Below are 21,762 nucleotides of genomic sequence, written 5' to 3'. Positions count from 1 at the left end.
CAGTAAAATCTTCTCTCACTCTCCCTCTCTTTTTTTATGAAGTACAAACACTTCTGATTGGAGGAATCGTTTCATGATTGTCCTCATGACAATAGGACAGGAGGGAAAGGAGAATAATTCTGTCACCCTCCAATTCTATTAAGTATTTTTAATTAATTAATTATGTTTCTTCACACTGGATATAGAGTAATAGAAGAAAGTCATCTAGGACCAAATGGAGCTTAGACAAAAGGGAAATTGAGTCACAGAAATAATCTGACCTTTAAGTCTGCTTATAAACTATTCTATAGGTACATAGAAGAAATACAGCCACCTGCAAAAAATGTGCAAAGACAAATGTAAACTAAACATTTTGTCTCCCCCATCCCCATTCAATTATCTCTCTATTATTTGGGGAAGGGAAAGGGAAACATGGCATGGATTATTATCTCCTCTTCTTGCCCATATCAAATAATTCAAAAGGTTTTTTCCCCCTTTGGAATGCATATGATATTTGTAGCATATCTACCTTCCTAATTATATTTTGCTTACTCTAAATTAAAGTTGATTTATTATTTTAATGATATTTGACATGTGCTACCCTCTAATGAACAGTAGTCCAAAAGTCTTCAAGCCAGCTTTGTATTCCAGATTTGCTGTAGATGTCAAGTAGAAAATATGCAAATAATTAATAATGGCCTGATAGGAAAAAAATCATTGGAAACCAAGGAACACATCAGCCCTAGATGTGTTTGTGGGCTAGAGCCACCATTGGTTCACTGCCACACAAATTTGAGCAATAAGCAAATTTTCCTTTCTCACAGAAAGAGAAGATGGACCCAAGCTCAGACTCTGCACTTTAAAAAAGGAGAAAAATTTCCTACTCCTGTTAACACCTCCCTTGACCCTTAGGGTAAGAAATTTCTTCCTCATTTCTAGCCTAAGTTAAAAACTAAATCCCTTCCATTCACTTCTCAGTGAGCACAGAAAATATATGTTTTTTATAAATAAGAAGATTTGTGATCATGCTCAAATCCAATTTGTCTCTCTATTATAGATTTCCAAATTCAGAATTCATACTATTGTTTTATCCACATTAATCTTCCTACTGCTCCAATGAACTCTTTGTTCTGAATTTATATAGCTCACTTCCCAATTAAAGCATGAATTGCCTTTAGCCTCAAGCTCTCATCTGTGACAGAATGTTGACATTTGTCCTCTAGATCATGAGGCATGCATGACAAATAGCAAAGAACACTATGTCTGATCCTTCTGATAAACAGAGTTTACAAACCAGAGACGTTCTCTACCTTTGAATATTTTCTGATAAGGCAGAAAGCTGGAGGAAAAGAAAAAACCGTGAATAGAGCCTTTAGAAAATTCAGAGACTTGTATCTATAGGAACAAATACAGAACATCAGTCACAGGGACTGTATGGACACTGATCCAGTAGTGATGTACAGGTAGGTCCCTTTTAGGAGCATTGTGTTGCTGAAGACTACTTCTTAAAGCAGAGAGTCAACAGTTCATGATGTGCTTGCTCAGAAATCAACAAATAAATGACTAAAGATGTTCTTGTTTGTCGTTGTTAAGTCATTTTGGTCATGTACAACTCTTCACGATCCTATTTGTGGTTTTCTTGGCAAAGATACTGGAATGGCTTGCTATTTCCTTCTCCAGATCATTTTACAGATGAGTCAACTGAGGCAGACAGGGTTAAGTGACTTGCCTAGGGACATACAGATAGTAAATGCCTGAGGCCAGATTTGAACTCAGGTATTCCTGACTCCAGCCTGTTCACTCTATCACCTGTACCACCTAGCTGCCCCAAATGAGTAAAAATCCTAAGAAATAAAGTATAGCCTTTATTAGGCAGCATGAATGCATGCATATGGAAAATGACTACATTTGTATTTCATGTTAACATGGATTAAACTGGAATTGAACTTGAAATTAGAGGGAAAGAGGAGAAAGGGAAATATTAGTAAAAGGAAAGAAAAAATTGTAAGCACAAATTCTCCTATAATATTGTGGATGTAAGGTATTTGCCACAACCAGTAAAATGTTCCCTAAAGTTTACAAATTTTTTATATAAAAATTTTACACTAACTGTGTCATGCAAGTCACTTAACTTCTTAGTACCCTAGGCAACTACAGAATTGTAAATTATTTGATTAATATAATTATTGCAAATTATTGTAAATTGTTGATCTTCATTACTGGATGGTGTTTCTATACTGGGAGTCCTCCATACTAATCAAAGCACAGGTCTAGATCTTTTCCTCCCAATCCCCCCCACACAAAAAAACCCTAAACTCCAATTAGCACACACTTTTGGTTTTATTGCACTATCACTCTCAATGCTGGAAAAGCAGACAATCTAAGAGGAAGCACCTTGCAAATTAGTAAATAATAATAATAATTCATTGGGGAAGTAAACTATATTTGAGCTGGGAGGCAGGTGCTATTATTATTCCCATTTTGCAGATGAAGAAACTGATGCAGACAGAGGTTAAGTGACTTGTCCAGGGTCACACAGCAAGTTCATGTCAGAGATTGGATTTGAACTCAGGTCTTCTTACTCTATTCACTGTGCCACACAGCTGCCTTTAGTATAAACATATAGAACTTAATACATGTGTATGTGTGTAATTCCTTGGCTCAAAGGGCCATTTACATGAAATGCAAATGACCCTCCCGATTGGTTGAAATTAATTACTCAACATTCCACATGTGCATAAGGGGAAGAATTGGTGATAGCTAGATATAAAAAAGATCCTGGTCTTCTGACATTGAGCTTTGAGAAAGAAATCAAGTTCTCTGAAGGGAAAAAGACTTTAGAAAGAAGCTGACGTGATGGAAGTGACAGGTTACATGTATAAGTTTATATGCATATATATCCTTATGTGTATATGCTTACATAGGTGTATACATAGGTGTATACTGCCTACATATATTTGCATATATTAGTTTACATAGGAAATTGTAAAGGAACCTACACTTCAAAGTAAAAAGACATATCTATTCAAATCCCTACTTCACCTAGCAAGATTTTATTAATCTACAAGCAAGAGGAAATTTATATCAGAGGTGATCTGAAAGCCTTTCTAGCTGAAAAGAATTGGTAATATCAAAAATAGTGTGTATTCTATCTAAACTTTTCATAAATTCTCTTAGGGCAAATATACATACATAGAGAGCAGATAGTCACACAGTCAAAGTACCTAAACTGAAATCTCTCTCTGTGACTAAAAACTGAGAAAAGACTTATTTTCTGAGGGCTAAGGGAATGTCCTGAGCGGCAAACTAAGTGGAGCTCTCTGAAGCGAAGGTAACTGTTCCACCCCCTCTCTCTCCCTCCTACTGAAAGAGGCAAAGAAGTCAGTGTTGTTAGGGTAGGTCAGAAGAGGGAGAGAGCTCCCTTTCAAACTCAGTACTCACTCTCCCCAAGCCTGGGATGTGCTCTCCTCTCTTCAACCCTTTAGAATTCTTTGCCACTCATCTCAGGTGCTGATTTGTCCCAAGATGCCTTTCCTGATGTTTTAGTTATTACTGGTCTCTCCCTCCTCAACTATTCTCATATTTACTTGTGTTTCCAGGTTCTATTCCCCAGTGGAATGCATGCTCCCTGAAGGCAAAGACTGTTTTCAATTTTTGTTTTTATACCCCCCCCAGAACCTCACACAGATTTACTTCATAAATGTTAGTCAGACTGAATTACCGACATAGGAATCTATTTTACAAACAACAAGAAAAAGACTTCCGAGATGTTTACTGTATTGGGAGAGAGCATGGTGTAGTAGAAATAGTACTGGGGCTCTAATTCTTATAATCTAGCCACTGCTCAGATTCTTAGAATCTAGCCAATACTTGCAGACTCCTAGATTCCTCAAGAGTCTGGCAACATGGCGGATCTTTAATAAACCTTATCTTTGGCTGAAAAAAAAAAAGAAATAGTACTGGGTTTGGAGTCATGGGACTCCCATGAAGAGGTGACCCTCTCCTGGCCAATGTTAACCCCTATACATGCACAAGTGATCCTATTTCATCCCATCTTCTCCAGCAAATTGCCCTATCACCCATACTCTCACTTATTTTTAATCACTCCTTGTCTATCTGCTGCTTTCAAACTGCCTATAAACATGCCTGTCTCCATCATCTTCAAAAAACTCTCTCTGAATCTGTCAATCCCCCTAGCTATTATCCCATATATCTCCTCTCTTCTGTGCCTAAACCCTTTGAAAAGGCCAACTACAACTGATGCCCCCACTTCCTTTCCACTCACTTTCTTTTGAATTCACTAAATCTGATTTCCAACCTCATCATTCACCAAAACTGCTCTCTCCAACATTACCAATGATCTCTCAATTGCCAGAACTAATGGTCTTTTCTTAGTTCTCATCCTTCTTAAGCTTTGGGTAGCCTATGACATTGTTGATCACCCTCTTCTCCTGATCATTTATTCTCTCTAGGTTTCTAAGACACATCTCTCCTAAGTCTCCTCCTACCTACCTGACTGCTGCCATTCAGTTTCCTTTGCTTGATCTTCCTTCAAGTGATGCCTGCTAAATGTGGGTGTCCCAACTGGTTCTGTCCTGAGTCCTCTTCTCCCTCTATTTCCCTTGACGATCTCATAAGCTCTCATGAATTCAATTATCATCCCTATGTTAAGGATTCTCAAATCTACATGTGTAGTTCTAACCTCTTATCTTGCATCTCCAGATGACTCTTAGATATCTCAAACTGGGTATCCCATAGACATCTTAAACTCATCATGTCCAAAACTGAAGTCATTATCTTTCTCCACAAACTTTCCCCTCTTCCTAAATTTCCTATTATTGTTGAAGGTAACACCACCCTCCATTCAATAAATTCCAGTGGCTCCCTATCACCTCCAGGATTAAATATAAAATCCTCCGTTTGGCATTTAAGCCCTTCATAACCTGCCTGGTTCAGCACCACCACCTTCTTTTCAGTCTTCTTACACCACACTTCTCCTCACATATTCTGCAGTGCAGTGACCCTGGCCTCATTACTATTCTTTTTATAAGACATTCCACCTCTCAACTCCAGGCATTTTCACTGGCTGTGTCTCACCCCGGGAATTCTCTCTGCCTCCTGGTTTCCCTCAACTCCCAGGTACAATCCTATCTTCTAAAAGAATGCTTTCCCAATTGCTTTTTTTTTAATGCTAGTTCCTTCCTTCTGTTGATCATGTCCAATTTATTCTCTCTCTCTGTGTATATGCATATATATTTGTACATATAACTATTTTCATATTTTTCTCCCCCATTAGACTGTGAATTCCTTGTGATCAGAGACTTTTTTTTGCTTTTATTTGTGGCACATAACAGGTGCTTAATAATTGCTTATTTACTGACTGACAGAGGGGGTTTCAAGTTCCATTTACTAATTATGTAACTATAGGTAAGTTGTTTGAGCACTCTGAGCCTCAGTTTCCTCTTCTGTAAAATGAGGATCACAACACCTGTTATTGTTCAGCCAAACTGACCTACTTGCTCTTCTCAGAACCCAACATTTCATCTCCCACCTCCCTAATTTTGCACAGCCTGTCTGCCATACCTAGCTAGAATGTACTGCCTCCTCACTCCCATGTCTTACAATCTCTAACTTTTTTCAAGGCTCAGCTCATGTGCCTGAGCCCTTCCTCTTTATTTTTCTTTTCCTCCTCAAATTATTTTGCATTTAAATGTTGCATCACCAGCAGAATAGGAGCTCCTTGGAAATAGGTACAGTTATTCACCTTTGCCTCTGCATCTCCAGCACCTAGCACAATGCCAAAACACAAATCAGGTGGTTAATAAATACTAGCTAACTGGAATCATACAGCCTAGATCCCAAAGATGTTGTGAGGATCAAATGAGATAATGAATGCAGAGTGCTCTGCAAACCACCAAATAAATGTCAACTGTTACTATGATGATTGGTGTTCAATTGCCTCAATTAAGACTTAAAGAGAGGCCAAGTACAGTCACACAGCTAGAGTTAGAGTCGGTCTTAGTTCCATTATACTATACTGAGTACAAATTAAGAGAAGAAAAAGGAAGGATGGAAAGGAAATCTCTCCATCAACCAATCAACCATTACTTTTTAAGCTTCTACTATGTGCAATATGTAGGCAGCTAGGTGGCACAATGAACAGAGTGGTAGGCCTGAGTCAAGAAGACCTGAGTTGAAATCTGGCCTCAGACACTTACTAGCTCGGTGACCCTGGGCAAGTCACTTAACCCTGTTTGCCTCAGTTGCCTCACCTGTAAAATGAGCTGGAGAAGGAAATGGCAAACCACTCTAGTATCCTTACCAAGAAAATCCCAAAGACGGTCACAAAGAATCAAACACAACTGAAATGACTGAACATGTGTAATATATGATATTGGGCACTACCTGGGAAAGAAATACAAGTGTCCCTGCCCTGCATTCACGCATCTGAAGTGAACTTAAATGCACACCAGCTCTTTTACCCTCAAACCTAGCAGAGGGACAATATACCATAGTGGAAAGAGCACAGAATTTAAAGTCTGGTCTGGTTGAAGGTACAGCTCTACCACTTACTAGTTATATGATTCTGGGCAAATCAATCAATCTCTCTGATCCTGTTTCCTCTGTAAAATGAGGATAGTAATAAGTAAGTATATTACCTAGGATGGTTGTGAAGATCAAACGAAACAATATGTGTAAAATGCATCTAAAACAGAAATGTAAAGGAAACCTTTATTTTCCTTGATCAAGAATTTAAAGTTGAAAGGAAACTTAGAGATCTATCTTCCTGAACTGAATGCTACTAAATGTGTGAACAGGCAGTAAATACCAGCCAGATCTTAATCATGGCTTTTTTTTTTTTGAGGAGAGTTAAGAATTGCTATTGTTCAATACAAAGATAGATACTCTGAGTCAACATCAGCGTTCTTTGAAGTTTTTCATTAATAACAATGGATTTGCACTTTTCCACCCATACTTACACCTGGTCCTCTCCTCCAAACCCCCCCCCCAAAAAAAGGTTTGTCTTTGTTCAAAGCTTACTATAGACACAGGAAGGACTCTCTGTGCAAAAACTACTTGACTAATGCATACTCTCTCCCAGCTATGAAAATCTGCCACACCCAAGGCCCTGTCTTAATTTCATCGAGTCTGTAGGTAAGTTATAATAAATGAAATCGTGTGTACAGTTAAGATATTTCTAGTACTTGACAATGAAACAGAAAAAGAAGCAGCAGCAACAGAGGACCAACTAAATAGTGGGGTTAGAGGTGCTTCTCACCTCCCACCCTCAATTATATGCCATTATTAAATGATCACTAAGATGATTCTAAATGTAATAACCTTTAATAAATGGCCATGGTAAATCTACTTTCTCTATTTCCCAGATGATCTTGGGCAAATCAAGTCCTGAGGTTCTCTGAGCCCCAGTTTTCTCACCTGTAAAATGAGGGGCTAAGATTAGATGATCTCTAAGGTACTTACCAGGTCTAAATACTACAGTCCAAGGGCTTGAAATACCTATGGCCTTTCCTCAAAATCATCATGCCCATTTCTAGTTCACAGTGGGTGTAAATTCCCAGCCTTAATCCAGGCAGGGCACAGCTCCTTTGATTTGATAAAGGGATTTCAATTCCACCCCCTACATTTTGGAAAAATCCTTAGAACTTCACACTCTCATATTAGTGGTGGGGTGAAGCTAATTCAAGCTTCTTGAGCCCATACTTGTACTCCCATGGATTCCTTAATACAACTCTCCCCACCCAAGTCCTGAGGACTGAGGGGAAGGCAAAGCATCACAAGTAATTCTGTCCTTACAAAAAGTAATTGTGAACAATAGACAATTTATGTACAGTCCCTCCTTAGAAGTCTCCATGTGGGTGTCAATGTCACTATATTCAGATCTTTACTACACTATTTACATTTTCTTTCTGTACATATAGTAACATTGAAACTGATTTCTTAAAGGCACACAAAACCCCCTGAAGATCTCCATTATCATCCACAACCAACACAGTCTACAAAGCAACTAAATCCTGGTCATTTTCCCTTAGTATCCAAATTCTGTGCTCCCTTCAACTCAAATACATTACAACCAATTAACACAAAACTTAGTGACTCAGAAATCAATGACGATACAGAAATGAGAGGCAAAATCTTCTGCCCTTAGATTAGAATGGGAATCTCCTAATCTACTACATGACCTGGGACAAACCCTGAAACACAGCACTATTTCACAGTCAAGTCATTTTCCCCCAAAGTAGGATTAAAGTTTAGGTTCCTTAAAAATCACACTGTAATTCCTCATACAAGTCCCGCCCATCGTGTCCAAATAAGAGGCACTTAGAGAAGCATTTTTCAAATCCACTTTCTAAAAAAATTATTTTCCTTAAATGATTATGACAAAACAACCAAACCACTTCATTACAACTGCTCACTAGCTGCAGAATTACTTGATCTCTTTAATATTTCACTCATAGTAACAGTCACTGAGCTATGACTAACCCACTCTACCCAGCATCATCTCTGGCTCCAGATGGCAAGAAATATAGTCATTTTGCCCTTGCTGAAAAGCAGAGGAATGCTAATGCTGATTTCTTTTCCTTGTATCTAATTCCACCTGCAGTCACTACCTTCATTCCAGAAAAAAGTGAGTGGAGGAAGAAGGGAAAAATTGGAAAGACGAACCCAAACGGGAAATTTACTTGGAAAAAGAGGAAAAAGGGAATGAGATGGGGAGACACACACACTGCAGCTTTAAATCTTGCTGCATCAAGCCCTGGATTCTTTCCATCACCCAGTAAAATGGTAACAAGAAGGGAGGGAAAAAAATCTCTTTCCCTCCTGCCGGCCAACCTTCGGGCAGCTCCAAAGTGAATCACGCAGCAGTAAACCCATCCCCCATCCCCCCCACCTCCGCCCCAGCCGACAGGTTACTCAGGTGAACCGTACACCGACCTTGGCCCGGAGGCTTAGCCCAGACCTACTGGGCTCAAGGTCAAGGGGAACAGCTTCCCCGTCTGTCCAGAGCCCTGAATTCTGCTGCCAAAGTTTAGGGCAGGGCAAGGGGCCTTCAAGGTACATCTGGCTGCAAGTAAACCCTTCTGCACCTGCCCCGCTGGTCCTCCCCTCCCCCGCCCCGCACTGAGCCTCTGCTACAGACCCTCACTGGCCAGTCTGCAGTGGTCTTCTTCCCCTTACACAGACTTACCTCTCGCAGACATGGTTCAGTCGGCAGGAGCCCGAGGCAGAAAAGCAGAGGAAGCAGAGTGTGTGGTGGAGTGAAGGGGGTGGGGGCAGACACCCGAAATGCACACACACGCGCGCACACACACGGCACACGCACTATCACCACCACCACCACCACACCCCCTCAGGCGACCGGGTCTTCCAGCAGTAGGCACCCTGGGCGACCCCTGCGGCAGTGGGGCTGGCGCGGCGCCTGGCGTGGACCACCCGGCAATCAGGGTGAGCCGCAGTAGCTGGGATACCTGGGCGCAGCGGGTCTCTGAGCAAAGCAAGTCAGGGGGAGAGGAAGCAGCTCCATGTACACATCGTGCAACAACAGGCTCCGGGAGGGCGGGAGGCGGCGGCCGTAGCCAATGCTAACAAGGAGCGCCCGGAGCTGGGCGGGTCCGCGCTTCCCCCACTCTCTCCCTCTCCCTCTCCCTCTCCCTCTCCCTCTCCCTCTCCCTCTCCCTCTCCCTCTCCCTCTCCCTCTCCCTCCCCTCTCCCTCTCCCTCCCCCTCCCCTCTCCCTCCCTCCCTCTCTCCCTCTCCCCTCCCTCTCCCCCTCTCCCTCTCCCTCCTCCTCCTCTCTCTCTCTCTCCTCTCCCTCCTCTCCCTCTCCCTCTCCTCTCCCTCTCCGTCTCTCCCTCTCCGTCTCTCCCTCTCTCCCTCTCTCCCTCTCTCCCTCTCCCTCTCCCTCTCCCTCTCCCTCTCTCTTTCTGTCTCCCACTCCCTTTTTCTTCTCTGGTTCGTCCTGGCCTGGACACCTGCGTATGCCCACCAGCTCCCCCCACCTCTGACCCAAGGGAAGGGGGGCTCACAGACAGCAGCGCCTGCCTCTGGGGACCCTGAGGTGGGTGAGCGGTCGGATGGAAGGGGAGAGGTGGCTAGGTTTACTCACCACTCCCACACACACACACACCTCACCCCACGGACTCTGCTGCAGCGTGGGCCGCGGCTCCTTAAATCCCAAGCCAGCCTGTCCTAAAGGGGCCGAGGAGCCTGGGACCTCTTTACTCGGGTCTTTCCTAGCGGATACACTAGGCAATCTACAGGATAGCCCTCTCCCCGACCTGGATTCTTAATCTAACAGAAGAAACCAAGGCGTCTCCTGGGTTTACAGCCTTAATCCCTAAGGAAGCAAAAGTAGCTATTATTCTTTCCTTTCAGAGACGATCTTTAGAAGAGGCAGAGAGTGGCTGATGACCTAGGGTACTTGGCCTTAGGTTGGAAGGAGTTAATCTAGGGGCAGAGGCACGATCCTCAATGTTAGAAAATGAAACATCTCTTAATAGCAAGAAAGGCCACCATAGGCCTTTGCACTCTACATTTCTTTCTACCAAGCTCATTGAGGACAAGTCTTGTGATTCTTTATATATCCCAGAGTACGACTGTGCTTCACGGAGCAGGTACTACATATGTTCGATTTGATATATAGTTCATAGGCCTAAGCTGGCAAAGTTAGTAGCTATCTTTTTCTTTTGTAATGAGACAATTCATAAACTTAACTTTTCCATTTTATTTTTGACAGCCCCGGGGGCCTGGCATTTCAGAGTACCTGTCGCTAGAGGGCAATATAAACCCTAAACCCACCAGACCCCAAATGCTTGGTTCACAGAAAATAAGGTGTGGAAAGTCTTACTAAATTGTGAAGGCTTTGAATACTAACAGAATATTCTGTCTTTTGGAGACTTCCTAGCTAAAGGGAAGCAGTGTGGTACAGTAGATAGTGCCCTGGTTTTATAGTCAAAGTTTTGCCAATGACTTCCCCCAGTTTCAACATCTGTAAAAATAAAGGAGTGGAGGTAGGCCGATTAAATAGTGTCTAAAGTTACTTCCAGATCTAAATCGATAAACCAAAATTCAGAAAAACTCATCACTAAGGAAGCTGGATATTACATGATAAATCTTTATTTCTGCCTATAACAAGGTCTTCTGAAGTATAGAGGATTATGAATGAGGAGTTCTATGCTTCATCTTTAAAAAGAGTACCTGTGCCAGTGAAACCACTGATTTTTTTGTTAAAAATTTGATTTTTTAAAAATTGTGAACTTAATTATCAATTCAAATATAAACATTTCAGCGTACAGAGATATGTGTTTTCATGAACTATAGGTGCTTGAGAAGTATGGATGTGGTTCCATCAGAGGAAGAGAATGCACAGACCTACATGCTACTAAAGTATGCTTCCCATTCGATTAAGTCCCCAAATATTAGGAAGCCACTCCCATCAGATCCAATTCTAAATTGAATTTTTCTAAACAGGCATTTTTCAAAATGGATTAGTCCCCAATTTTAGTAATGTTGGTTTTAAAACAATTTGAACTTATCAGATTTTTTCCAATAAAGAAATATTTTATCATTAGTTCTGGGGAGGCAGAAAGAGATGACTGAAAGAAAGGGGAAAACAGGAAGAAACAAAAAAGGGGGGAGGAAGATTTACCAAATGAGAAAGAAGAAAAAACAATAAAGTTAATTCAATGTTTTAGCTCAATGGATCCATGATCGCATCCATGTGTGTGCTCTCTCCATTGGTGCAATCTAGCCACACATTCTCATCTTGTGAAGTTCTTAGGATCGTAGGATAATGGAGGTATGGGAGGGAGTTGAAATCCCTATCTTATTTTATGAAATCACAGAAGGTTAGGGGCAGATAGCAGATACAATGAGGTATTAATATGTTCAGGTACAAAGAGGTGTCTAGGTCTTGCTATACATTTATGAAGTGGGAAGGAGTACTCCCCGATTAAACTAGTTGACTGGCAAAAGATTGACCATACCCCTGGTGGCTTTTATCAAGCAGTTTGCCAGCAGTGCAAGCAGGATGAAGCTTTGTGGAGTGTGATGTCTGAGCCTCTACCAGAGGGGAAGAAAGAAAGGTGTTTTTTTTCATCTTCTCACCCCCCCATGGTCATAGCATCTTGCAGGACTGCTTCACCTAGTAGAAAATAACTGCATCCTGGAAGGATCAGAAAAAGACACAGAGATGGGAACAGGAAGCAGTTTTGAAGAGCATTATTTGTCCTTGGACAAAAGAGAAGAAAGCCAATCGAGGATTCAATGGAAAATTGTTTATAAAGGTTGGGATCTGAGCCGTGCAGAGGAACAGATCTCTCATGAGTGACTGACTCAGCAGAAATGCTGAACTCAGGAGTGAGCAGCACGAAAATACACAAGGAAAGAAAGGACACTGGGGCCTTATACTACAAGAGATATATGCCTTAGCCACATGTGTTCCTTATGTGTATGTCTCACTATCGTTGTGCTCCAAATTTATGTCTACTCTCTCCACTGACCACACATTTGTAGCAGAGTGTAGTCCCGGCTTTGGGGCAAGATTTCTGTAGTCACTGTTCTTACTATGCCATCTTGGTAAATCCATCTGCTTTAAACTACATATTACGCCTACTGGTTGACTACTGAGGGTAAGTTCACTGGTGGGGGCTTGTATGAAGACCTATGGAGGGAGTACCTTAAACCTTGGAGCCACCTTTTTCCAAATCTTCAGTTGGGTAGGTGACCCCAAAAGGTATGCTAGAGGTCATCTAAGTCAAGCTGAGGTCCTTTTCTCATGAATCCTCTCCTATATATTTACTTGATATTCTAGAGGCATTCTCTAGATCTCATTTCATGGATATTAGGATACTGAAATGGAAATATAATTAAGCATTATTTGCTTTCAATTTTATTAATGATTTTTGTTATTTACACCACAGCCATACCATCTCTTACCCTCACCTTGTAACAAAGAAAAGTCATTTAACGTAGTGACCATGGCTGATGTGGTATAATATTTCAAACCCATAGTCTTCTATCTCTTTGCCAAAAGGAGGGAAATGTGTTTCATTCTCTGTCCACTAGGACCAAGACTATTCCTTGCATATAATCGGTGTTCAACTTCCTATTTATCATTGTTTTCATTTATATTATTGTATTTAGAGTTTACATTGAGAGGTAATGTGGGATAATGCATTAAGAGTGAGGAATAACTAGGTACAAGTCTTTTCTCTGACACAGATGTGTGACCTTGGACAAGTCACTTAACTTTCCAGTGCTCTAGGCAATTCTCTAAGATCATAAGCTGCATAGAAGTTGCCAATCTGAACTGGTAGAAGGAGCTTCCTCAACTCACAGTTCTACTCACCAGTAAAATCACAGGTCTAGTTCCTAGCCCTTATAGTGCATATTGTTCTATTTGTTCTTCTACTTTGGGCTATATCAATTCATATAAAGCTTCTGATGTTTCTCTGAGTTGTAGAATACTTTAAAATAGTCATCCTATAATACAGGACCACACAGAATTTCAGTGTCAATAGGAACCCCAATGGACACCTAGTACAACCTATATCTGAAAAAGATTCTTCTCCACAACATACCTAACACGTGGCCTTCAGCTTCTGTTTAAAGATCTCTAAGAAGGGACTCACTAATAATTAATTTGTTATTATTCAGTCATTTTGGTTGTGTCCGACTCTTCGTGACTGCATCTGGGGTTTTCATGGCAAAGCCACTGGAGCGGTTTGTCATTTCTTCCTCCTACTCATTTTACAAATAAGGAAATGGAGACAAACAGGGTTGAGTGACTTGCCCAGGGTCACAAAGGGAGTTAATGTCTATCTCCTTTCTAGGGTGGTATCATGTTATCTTATACATGGCTTCTGAGAGAAGGTTCTGCTACGATGCCCTCTATATTCCTTTGTCATAATTGAAGTCACATTGGAAGGGTTCAACCAACCCACAACTTTGTTAAACAATATCTTTCAAAGAGCCTTGCACTCACCCTTGTACACAGAGCCTTCCTTAGCTGTTTTCAACTTCTCAAACCAATAAACATTTATTGAACACTGGTTAGCTAGGCTATAGGGGCAAAAGGAAACAGAATTGGGAGATAAAAGAAGACACCAAACCTCCCCTAAAGGAAATCTTATTAGAAAATATTGTTGCAATCTTGTTAGGAAAACAAAACTTACAACAAAATTGGAGAATCAAAAGGCTATTAACTAAATGTTAAAAAAAAAATTGACATCTGCCCTGTAATTTAGAGTGCTGCCCCTTCTACCAAGAGGCAGATGACATACTTCATCCTCAGTCCTTTGAAGTAAATATTGGTCACTACATTGATTAGATTTCTGAAGTCTTTCAATTTTGTTTTCCTTTACATTATTGTGGTCATTGTATAAATTATTTTCCTGATTTTACTTACTTCTTTATCAGTTCATCTAAGCATTTCCAACTGTGTCTGAATCCTTTCTGCATATTTCTTATTCTACAGTAATAATCCATTAATTTATGACAATTTCTTCTCAACCAATTAATACCCACTTTCTTTCCAGTCCTTTTCAACTAAAGAAAAAGTGTTATGAATATTTTTGTATATATTCTCCACTACCTTTCCAGGATCACTGACAGTAGATCAGTAAGTATATATACCAGTTCTTTCAAGATCCAGTTCAACTGGGTCAGGTGACTAGAATTCATCAAGGACAGTTAGAGTTTTTACTATCTCCCTGCTAATCTTTGGTTTCAGCTTCCTATTAGCTATTTTTGTCCTGTCTTCCCAGTTCAAAGATCATTCTCCTTGGCAGAGAAACAGAAGCAAAATCAAAATTAAGAAGCTCTGTATCTCTATGTTATCAATTATTTTCCCACCCACCACAATTTTTTGATCTTTTGATCCTCCCTCCCCACCAAAATTAGACTTTTAAAAAGGTTTCTCTTCAGCTTTCTTTGCCAACATCAATTCTTTCTGAGCTTTAGCACTACTGACACTATTCTTGTAGTACTATGCTGCATTTATGTATTCATCCATATGATATGGGGTAAAATATGATACAAAAAGGAAAAAGTAATTTCTTCTAAAAGATGACATACTGCTTAAACATTTTATTTTGCGTAAATTAGAGGGCTACCTTTCCTGACTTTTAGACTAGGTTTATGTATACCAATTATGTACTCTGGCTAGACTGGACTAATTTAATATATCCAAAATGGAACTTACCATCTCCTTTCCCATACCCCAAACTTTCTCTTCAAATCTTCCTCATTACTATTAAGAATATGACCATCCTTTTAGTCACCCAGTTTGAAACTTCACTGTCATTGTTGACTCCTCAGTCTTACCTCACATATCAATCAGTCAGGTAACAAGTATTTATTAAACACCTACGATGTGCCAGGCACTGTGCTAAGTGCTGGTGATACAAATACAATAGATGAAACACTATCTACTTATAAAGAATTTATGTTCTAACCAAGTGAGAATAAGACCATACATAAGTATAAGTAGAATAAATATGAAGAGAATAAATGCAAAATAGCTAAAGGTAAGATAGGTTGAGAGGGAAGGCAATAACATTTGAAGAGATAAGGAAAGGCTGATGTTGATGGTGGTGCTTCAACTAAATGTTGAAGGAAGAAAGGAAATGTTGAGAAGGAAATCCATTATAGGCAAGGAGATGGGATGTAGCGTACCATTGTGAGGACAAGAGAGAAGGCCTGTTTGTCCGGATTGAAGTGTAGGAGGGGGAATCTGGAAAGGTAGGTTGGGAGAAGGATTTGAAAGGCTTCACAAAGTAAACACAGAAATTTGTATTGGATTGTAGAGGCAATAAGAAGACACAGGAGTTTATTGGGAAGGAGAGTGACATGGTCAGATCTGTACTTAATGAAAGTCACTTTGGCAGCAGTGTGCCTCATGAATTGAAGTGAAGAGAGGCTTGATGGAGGGACACCAACTACAAGACTACTGCAATAGTCCAGGTGAGAGGTGATAGGGGCCTGACATGAATGAAAGGGGTAACTATGTGAATAGAGAGAAAGGGCCAGATATAAAAGATGTCATGGAGACAGAAATAGCAAACTTTGGAAGCTCATTGGATATGTGAGGGATAATGCCTAGGTTAGGAAACTGAGAGACTCAAAGAATGGTGGTGACTTCAACAGAAACAGGGGAATTCAGAAGAGAGGTAGGTTTTGGGGGAAATGTAATAAGTTCTGTTTTGGATGTGAGTTTGAGATGGCTCTAGGACATCCCATTTGAAATGTCCAATAGAGGGTTGGTGATGTCCAGTGTGGAGTATGTATATTCATGTATGCATACATGTATTATGTACATGTTTGTCTACATGCATGCATGCATACACACACATACATATATATGTATGTGTGTGTGTGTGTGTGTATATATATATATATATATATATATATATATTTATATTTATATTTATATGTGGTAAGCCACCCGACTGCCTAAGGAAGGACAAGCCAGCCCAGGTTAGAAAAATGGAGCAGATTAAAGCTCCTATAACAATTAGTAAATGGATAAGACTATGAGTGGCCTTTACACTTCCAGCCTGGATGAGATAGGATGAACTAGTCCATAATAACAATAATAATTTCCATTATAATATACTAATACTTTTTAAAAGAAAAGTTAAGTAATTAAGAAAGTGATTAGAAGACAAGCAGATCATAGACTAAAAGAATAATGTCTGGATATGTATGAGTCCTTGAAAAGTATACAGTAGGAAAAAGACCCACATGTATGCCTATATTTATAGCAGCTTTTTTTGTGGTGGCAAAGAATTGGAAATTGAGGGGATGCCTATCAGTTGGGGAATGACTGAACAAGTTGTGGTATAGGAATATAATGGAATACTATTGTGCTATAAGAAATGATGAGCAGGTAGACTTCAGAAAAACCTGGAAACACATGTGTGGACTGATGCTGAGTGAACTGAGCAGAACCAGGAGAATGTTGTACACAGTAGCAGCCACATTGTGCAGTGACTAAAGTTGATAGACTTAGCCCTTCTCAGCAATGCAAAGATCTAACCCATCTCCAAAGGTCTCATGATAGAAAATGCTATCCACATCCAAAGAAAGAACTATAGAGTTTGAATGCAGATCAAAGCATACTATTTGATATTTTTTTCTTCTGTTGTGTTTTGTTTCCTCTTTCTGGTGGTTCCTCCTATTGGTTCTAATTCTTCCTTACAACATCACTAATGTGAAAAATGTGTTTAATAGGAATGTATGTGTATAGCCTATATCAGATTGCATGCCATCTTGGGGAGGGAGGGGTAGAAAAATTTAAAACTCAAAAGCTTATGGAAGTGATTGTTAATAAATCAAAATAAATTAATAAAAAAGAAAAGTATGCAGTAGATTTAACCAGTGATTATAATAGCAAATTATTCCCCCAAATCCAACTCTGATGCTCCATTATAGCTTGAAGGTGACCCTCAGTTGGAGGGTATGTTAGCAGAACACAAGCTCTGGCAGATTCTATCATCCCAGAAAGACTTTGATTTTGATCCTGGTCAAAGATTGTGTTATGTAAGGACCACTGTGACTAATTACAGATAGGTTCATCACCAAGATAGCTAATCACAATTTGTTAATGGACTCTTTAATGGCCAAAAAATGATGAAAAATATGATTAATGGCCATGGTAACCCATGGAACAAAGAAACCCCCCAAAATGATGAAAAATATGATTCAGTGTAAATATATTCTTGAAGGAATAAAGAAATACAAAGGCTCATAGATTATATAGAAACCCCATACCTATATATCATGAATATGTTCTTTAAGAAAAGAGTTTAAGGCACTGGACATGTTGAACACTAAAGAACGGTACAAAACCTGTAATTGAGTATAATTAGAGGGACAGGGAATTACTGGTTATCAATGAGGGAGTAGTTTTTGAATCAGCTGTTTGAATGCTGTCAAACAATTGATTTAGAGCAAAGATCAACATTAATATCTACCAAGAAGAAAAGGTAAAGGTGAGAAGAAGATACAGTGTACAGCTACAACACCTTCAGCATGACCTATTCAAAGGAGTTATTGATACTTCCCAATGGGCAACAGAACAAGAAAAAAAATGTTGTAATAGACTATCATCATGTACTATGGAAGACTGACAAATATAAAGCAACTGCCACAAACAAGGAAGGTCCAAGATACCATTTAGTCAGAAAATAATTGATCTCCTTGCCAAGTAAAGAAAGAAGGCAGCCACAGACAACCTGAGTTAAACATAAAATCACTCGCAAAACGTTATGGAGGGGAAACTAGGTGGTGCAGTGGATAGAGCACTCAGCCCTGGAGTCAGGAGGACCTGAGTTCAAATCTGGCCTCAGACACAACACTAGTAGTGTGACTCTGGGCAAGTCATTTAACCCCAATTGCCTCGCCATACCCCAACCTTATGGAGTGGTATGGTAGAAGATTACAATCACATGGGCCCACCATAGCTTAATAGACGGTCATCGCAACCGAACAATCCAAGCACTACTAACCACAATTCTCTTAGGCCTGTACTTTACTATACTACAAGCCCTAGAATATTACGAATCCTCATTCACTATCTCAGACGGAATCTATGGTTCTACCTTCTTCGTAGCCACAGGCTTCCACGGCCTACATGCAATCATCGGCTCAACATTCCTAATTGTCTGCCTCATACGACAATTCAACTATCACTTCACATCAACACATCATTTTGGCTTTGAAGCAGCTGCATGGTCCTGACATTTCGTGGATATAGTATGACTCTTCCTATGTGTATCAATCTACTGGTGAGGCTCATATTTTTCTAGTATAATTAGTACTGCTGATTTCCAATCACTAAGTTCATGAGGCAATAGCCTCATGAAACTGAAAAAAAAAAGTAGTGAAGATAAAAAAAAGTCTACAGAAACTTGGGGTAAGACTGAATTAGGCCAAATCATCCCAGAGCATTTAATGAAAAAACTGGATGTGAGACAGCACGCAAAAAAACAGAGCACATTTGTCAGAGTTTTAAAAACAATATTTTATTCTTCAGTGACAAGGGAACTACCTCTCTTCAACTTTTGGTTCCCATTGTGCTTTATGAGAAAGTAGAAATTACACTAGAGAAGATAAAGATAGGAAGAACAGCTGGATCAGATCAAGTAGACACATAGAAATCCTCAATGGAGGTGACAGTTTTGAGGGTGACAAGTGACTTGTTCTCAAGATATTGAAAAGATATTGAATAGGTGGAAATCTCACAGTTAATATTACCACTATAAATGACAGTTGGCAAGATATTGATAATTGCCAACCAAAATGCCTACTTTCTCCTTTCTGTATAATCTTTAAGAGAATGAACTATACATATATTAAAATATCCTTAATTAAAACTTGAGAAGGGACCAGGCAAGCTTTCAAAAATATTCTTCAGCAAACCACATATTCATAGTGAAATAAGGTACAGAGAGCACAAAATCATCCATATTTGTTTGCTGATTACTGATGAGTAAAGCTGAAATCAATGTATCCCACTTAGCCCTGATACATTTATCAAGTAAGAACACACCTTGTCCACTTAGTCCTGATATATTTACTGTTGTGAGAACATATCTTGATTGTTTACTAGGTATTAACAAGACCTGGACCGCTCTTTGGGTATGACAGCAAATCTGTTCAGAATGGCTTGAACGACCTGGTACCTGGCATGATTCTTTGGCTTGAACCACCTGGAAATTTGGTCATGCCTTCTGGGGCATATATAAATCCACCAAGCTAGCTGGAATTGGAGAGCTCAAGAAAGCAGCAGCAAGCCAGGAAGTAGTGTTCTAGTAAAAGCCCTGAAAAGGAACCACTTTGGGGTGGGGGAGGGAGGAAGAAGAGTGCTTTGGTCTCAGCCTTGGCCTCCTCTCTTATCTTGGTGGAAAAATAATTTTGTGAGCTTCAAAGGGTCAGGAAGATTTTGATTCTCCCATTCTAGCATAGTCCTGGTGGTGGTGTCTATAATGGAAGGCAAGGATATACTTGACAAAGATTCAAAGCTCTACAGAAACTTGGAAGAAAAAGAAAAAAAAATAATACTTTCCCTAAGGGGAACTTCTTGAGAACTCTACCAAAAGGACTTCCAGGAGCTGTTAGTTACCCCTTTGCCATCTGTGTTCTCTAAGCTTGAATCCACTTTACCCTGGACTCTGTATGTACTAGTGAGAGAGTGGGTCAGACTTTTGAGATGATGTTTTGTACCAATTATTCTCACTATACCACCTCAGTATAATATCCCTTTCTAGAAACTAGTTAAATCTCACTGATAATCTATATCAACTAATAACCATGAAGGAAAGCATACCAATTGGGGGGGGGGGTCATGAGTTAGAGCATTAGAAAAAAATTCTAGCCCCCTTAGGGCTAACTCTAGATCCCTGAGGTGATATAGTAGCCATGTTCTTAGGACTCAATTCATTAACGAGGGTCGCTAGATAAAAAACACCATTTGAATCAATATAACAAAATGCTGCCTTTAGGGTACTCCCACAACAAAGCAGCTGTTCTCATATAAGTTTCCTTGAAAGATGGAGCAATAGAGATATCTTTGATAATTATCTGATTATTAGTATCAAGGCACAAAACAAAGAAATATATACTCATCAAAAGCAGCTAAGTGGTGCAGTGAGTAGAGTGCTGGACCTGGACTCTAGGCAAGTCATTTAACCTCTTTCTGCCTTAGTTTCCTGAACTGTAAAATGGGAACAATAATAGCACCTACCTCACTGGGTTATTGTGAGGATCAAATGGGATAATATTTGTAAAGAGCTTAGGGCAGTGCGTGCTACAGAGTAGGTGCCAAATAAATACTTGTTCCTTTCCCCTCCTCCTTTTCCCTTGTGTTTGCCACTATCACAAAAGATATCCAGTGCAGGGGCCAAATGGAAGAATTTCCCATAGATGGTGAGATCCTTCAAACTCTCCTGCTTACAGATGATCTTATACTTATTGTATCATGCCCCACAATAAAAAAGATATCCCTAAATGTACCCACTACCACTTAAGAGTTCAGCCCCAACAAGATATACACAAAAAAAGGATATGAAGAATGCTTATTGTTTATACTAAGATATACAGTTGAATGGAAAGCCCATTAAGTTGGTCCATCAGTACAAGAGAACAAAGACCCAGAAATAAGTAGATGAATTAGAGTGCACTGGTTTGCACTTGGAAAATTGGATAGTGCTTTTTAAAAATCCCAAGCTGCTCCTCGACTCAAAAAAGACCTATTTTTTTTAACCCAGCCTGCTAGAGGTGATATATGTCTAGAAATTGTGGAATATTCATAATTTTTAAAAAAACACAAAAATTGCCCAAAGGATAATGAAAAGACCTATGGTCAGCCTAAGCAGATTATAATATATTATCAATGATGATTTACAAACAAGAAGTGACACAAAAAATTCATCCAGGGAATACATGATCAGAAAAGGATGTGTTGGTCATGGAGCTAGAGAGGGAGACAACAGATAGAGTGAGTGCTTCCCTGGACATTTTTAAAAGATCTAGAAGGAGGCCTTCTGTATATTGAGTAGAATATTCTATGGAGGATTTCTGAATATGGATTTAGAGGCAAACAGAATGTGAAGAAATAGATGGATTGTGATCTCTACCACTGGAAGGAATATCAGCACAGATATGATATTAGATCCATCAAAGAATCACGGCATATTGGAAACTGGCTTACTATTCATTGTGGTCTTTGGGGTAACTAAGTGGTACAGTAGATCTATTGCAA

The 21,762-nt window shown here is 39.8% G+C and overlaps 1 protein-coding gene across 1 annotated transcript in view; it reads right to left on the bottom strand.

Annotated features, from left to right (window-relative positions):
- The window catches only part of LOC144456282 (actin-binding LIM protein 1-like), a 242,463-nt gene extending 232,906 nt beyond the window's left edge, over positions 1 to 9,557 (bottom strand). The window contains exon 1 of the mRNA XM_078151044.1: positions 9,188 to 9,557. Coding sequence (XP_078007170.1) covers positions 9,188 to 9,200 — 13 coding nt within the window. The 5' untranslated portion in view covers positions 9,201 to 9,557. The remainder of the gene's footprint in view (positions 1 to 9,187) is intronic.
- Positions 9,558 to 21,762: the final 12,205 nt, after the last annotated feature.

The sequence above is a fragment of the Phascolarctos cinereus genome, unplaced genomic scaffold, assembly GCF_003287225.1.
Source record: "Phascolarctos cinereus isolate Bilbo 61053 unplaced genomic scaffold, phaCin_HiC Scaffold_3;HRSCAF=262, whole genome shotgun sequence".
NCBI lineage: Eukaryota > Metazoa > Chordata > Mammalia > Diprotodontia > Phascolarctidae > Phascolarctos > Phascolarctos cinereus.
Note: the sequence above shows the minus strand (reverse complement) of the source record. Positions and strands in the feature narration are given on the sequence as shown.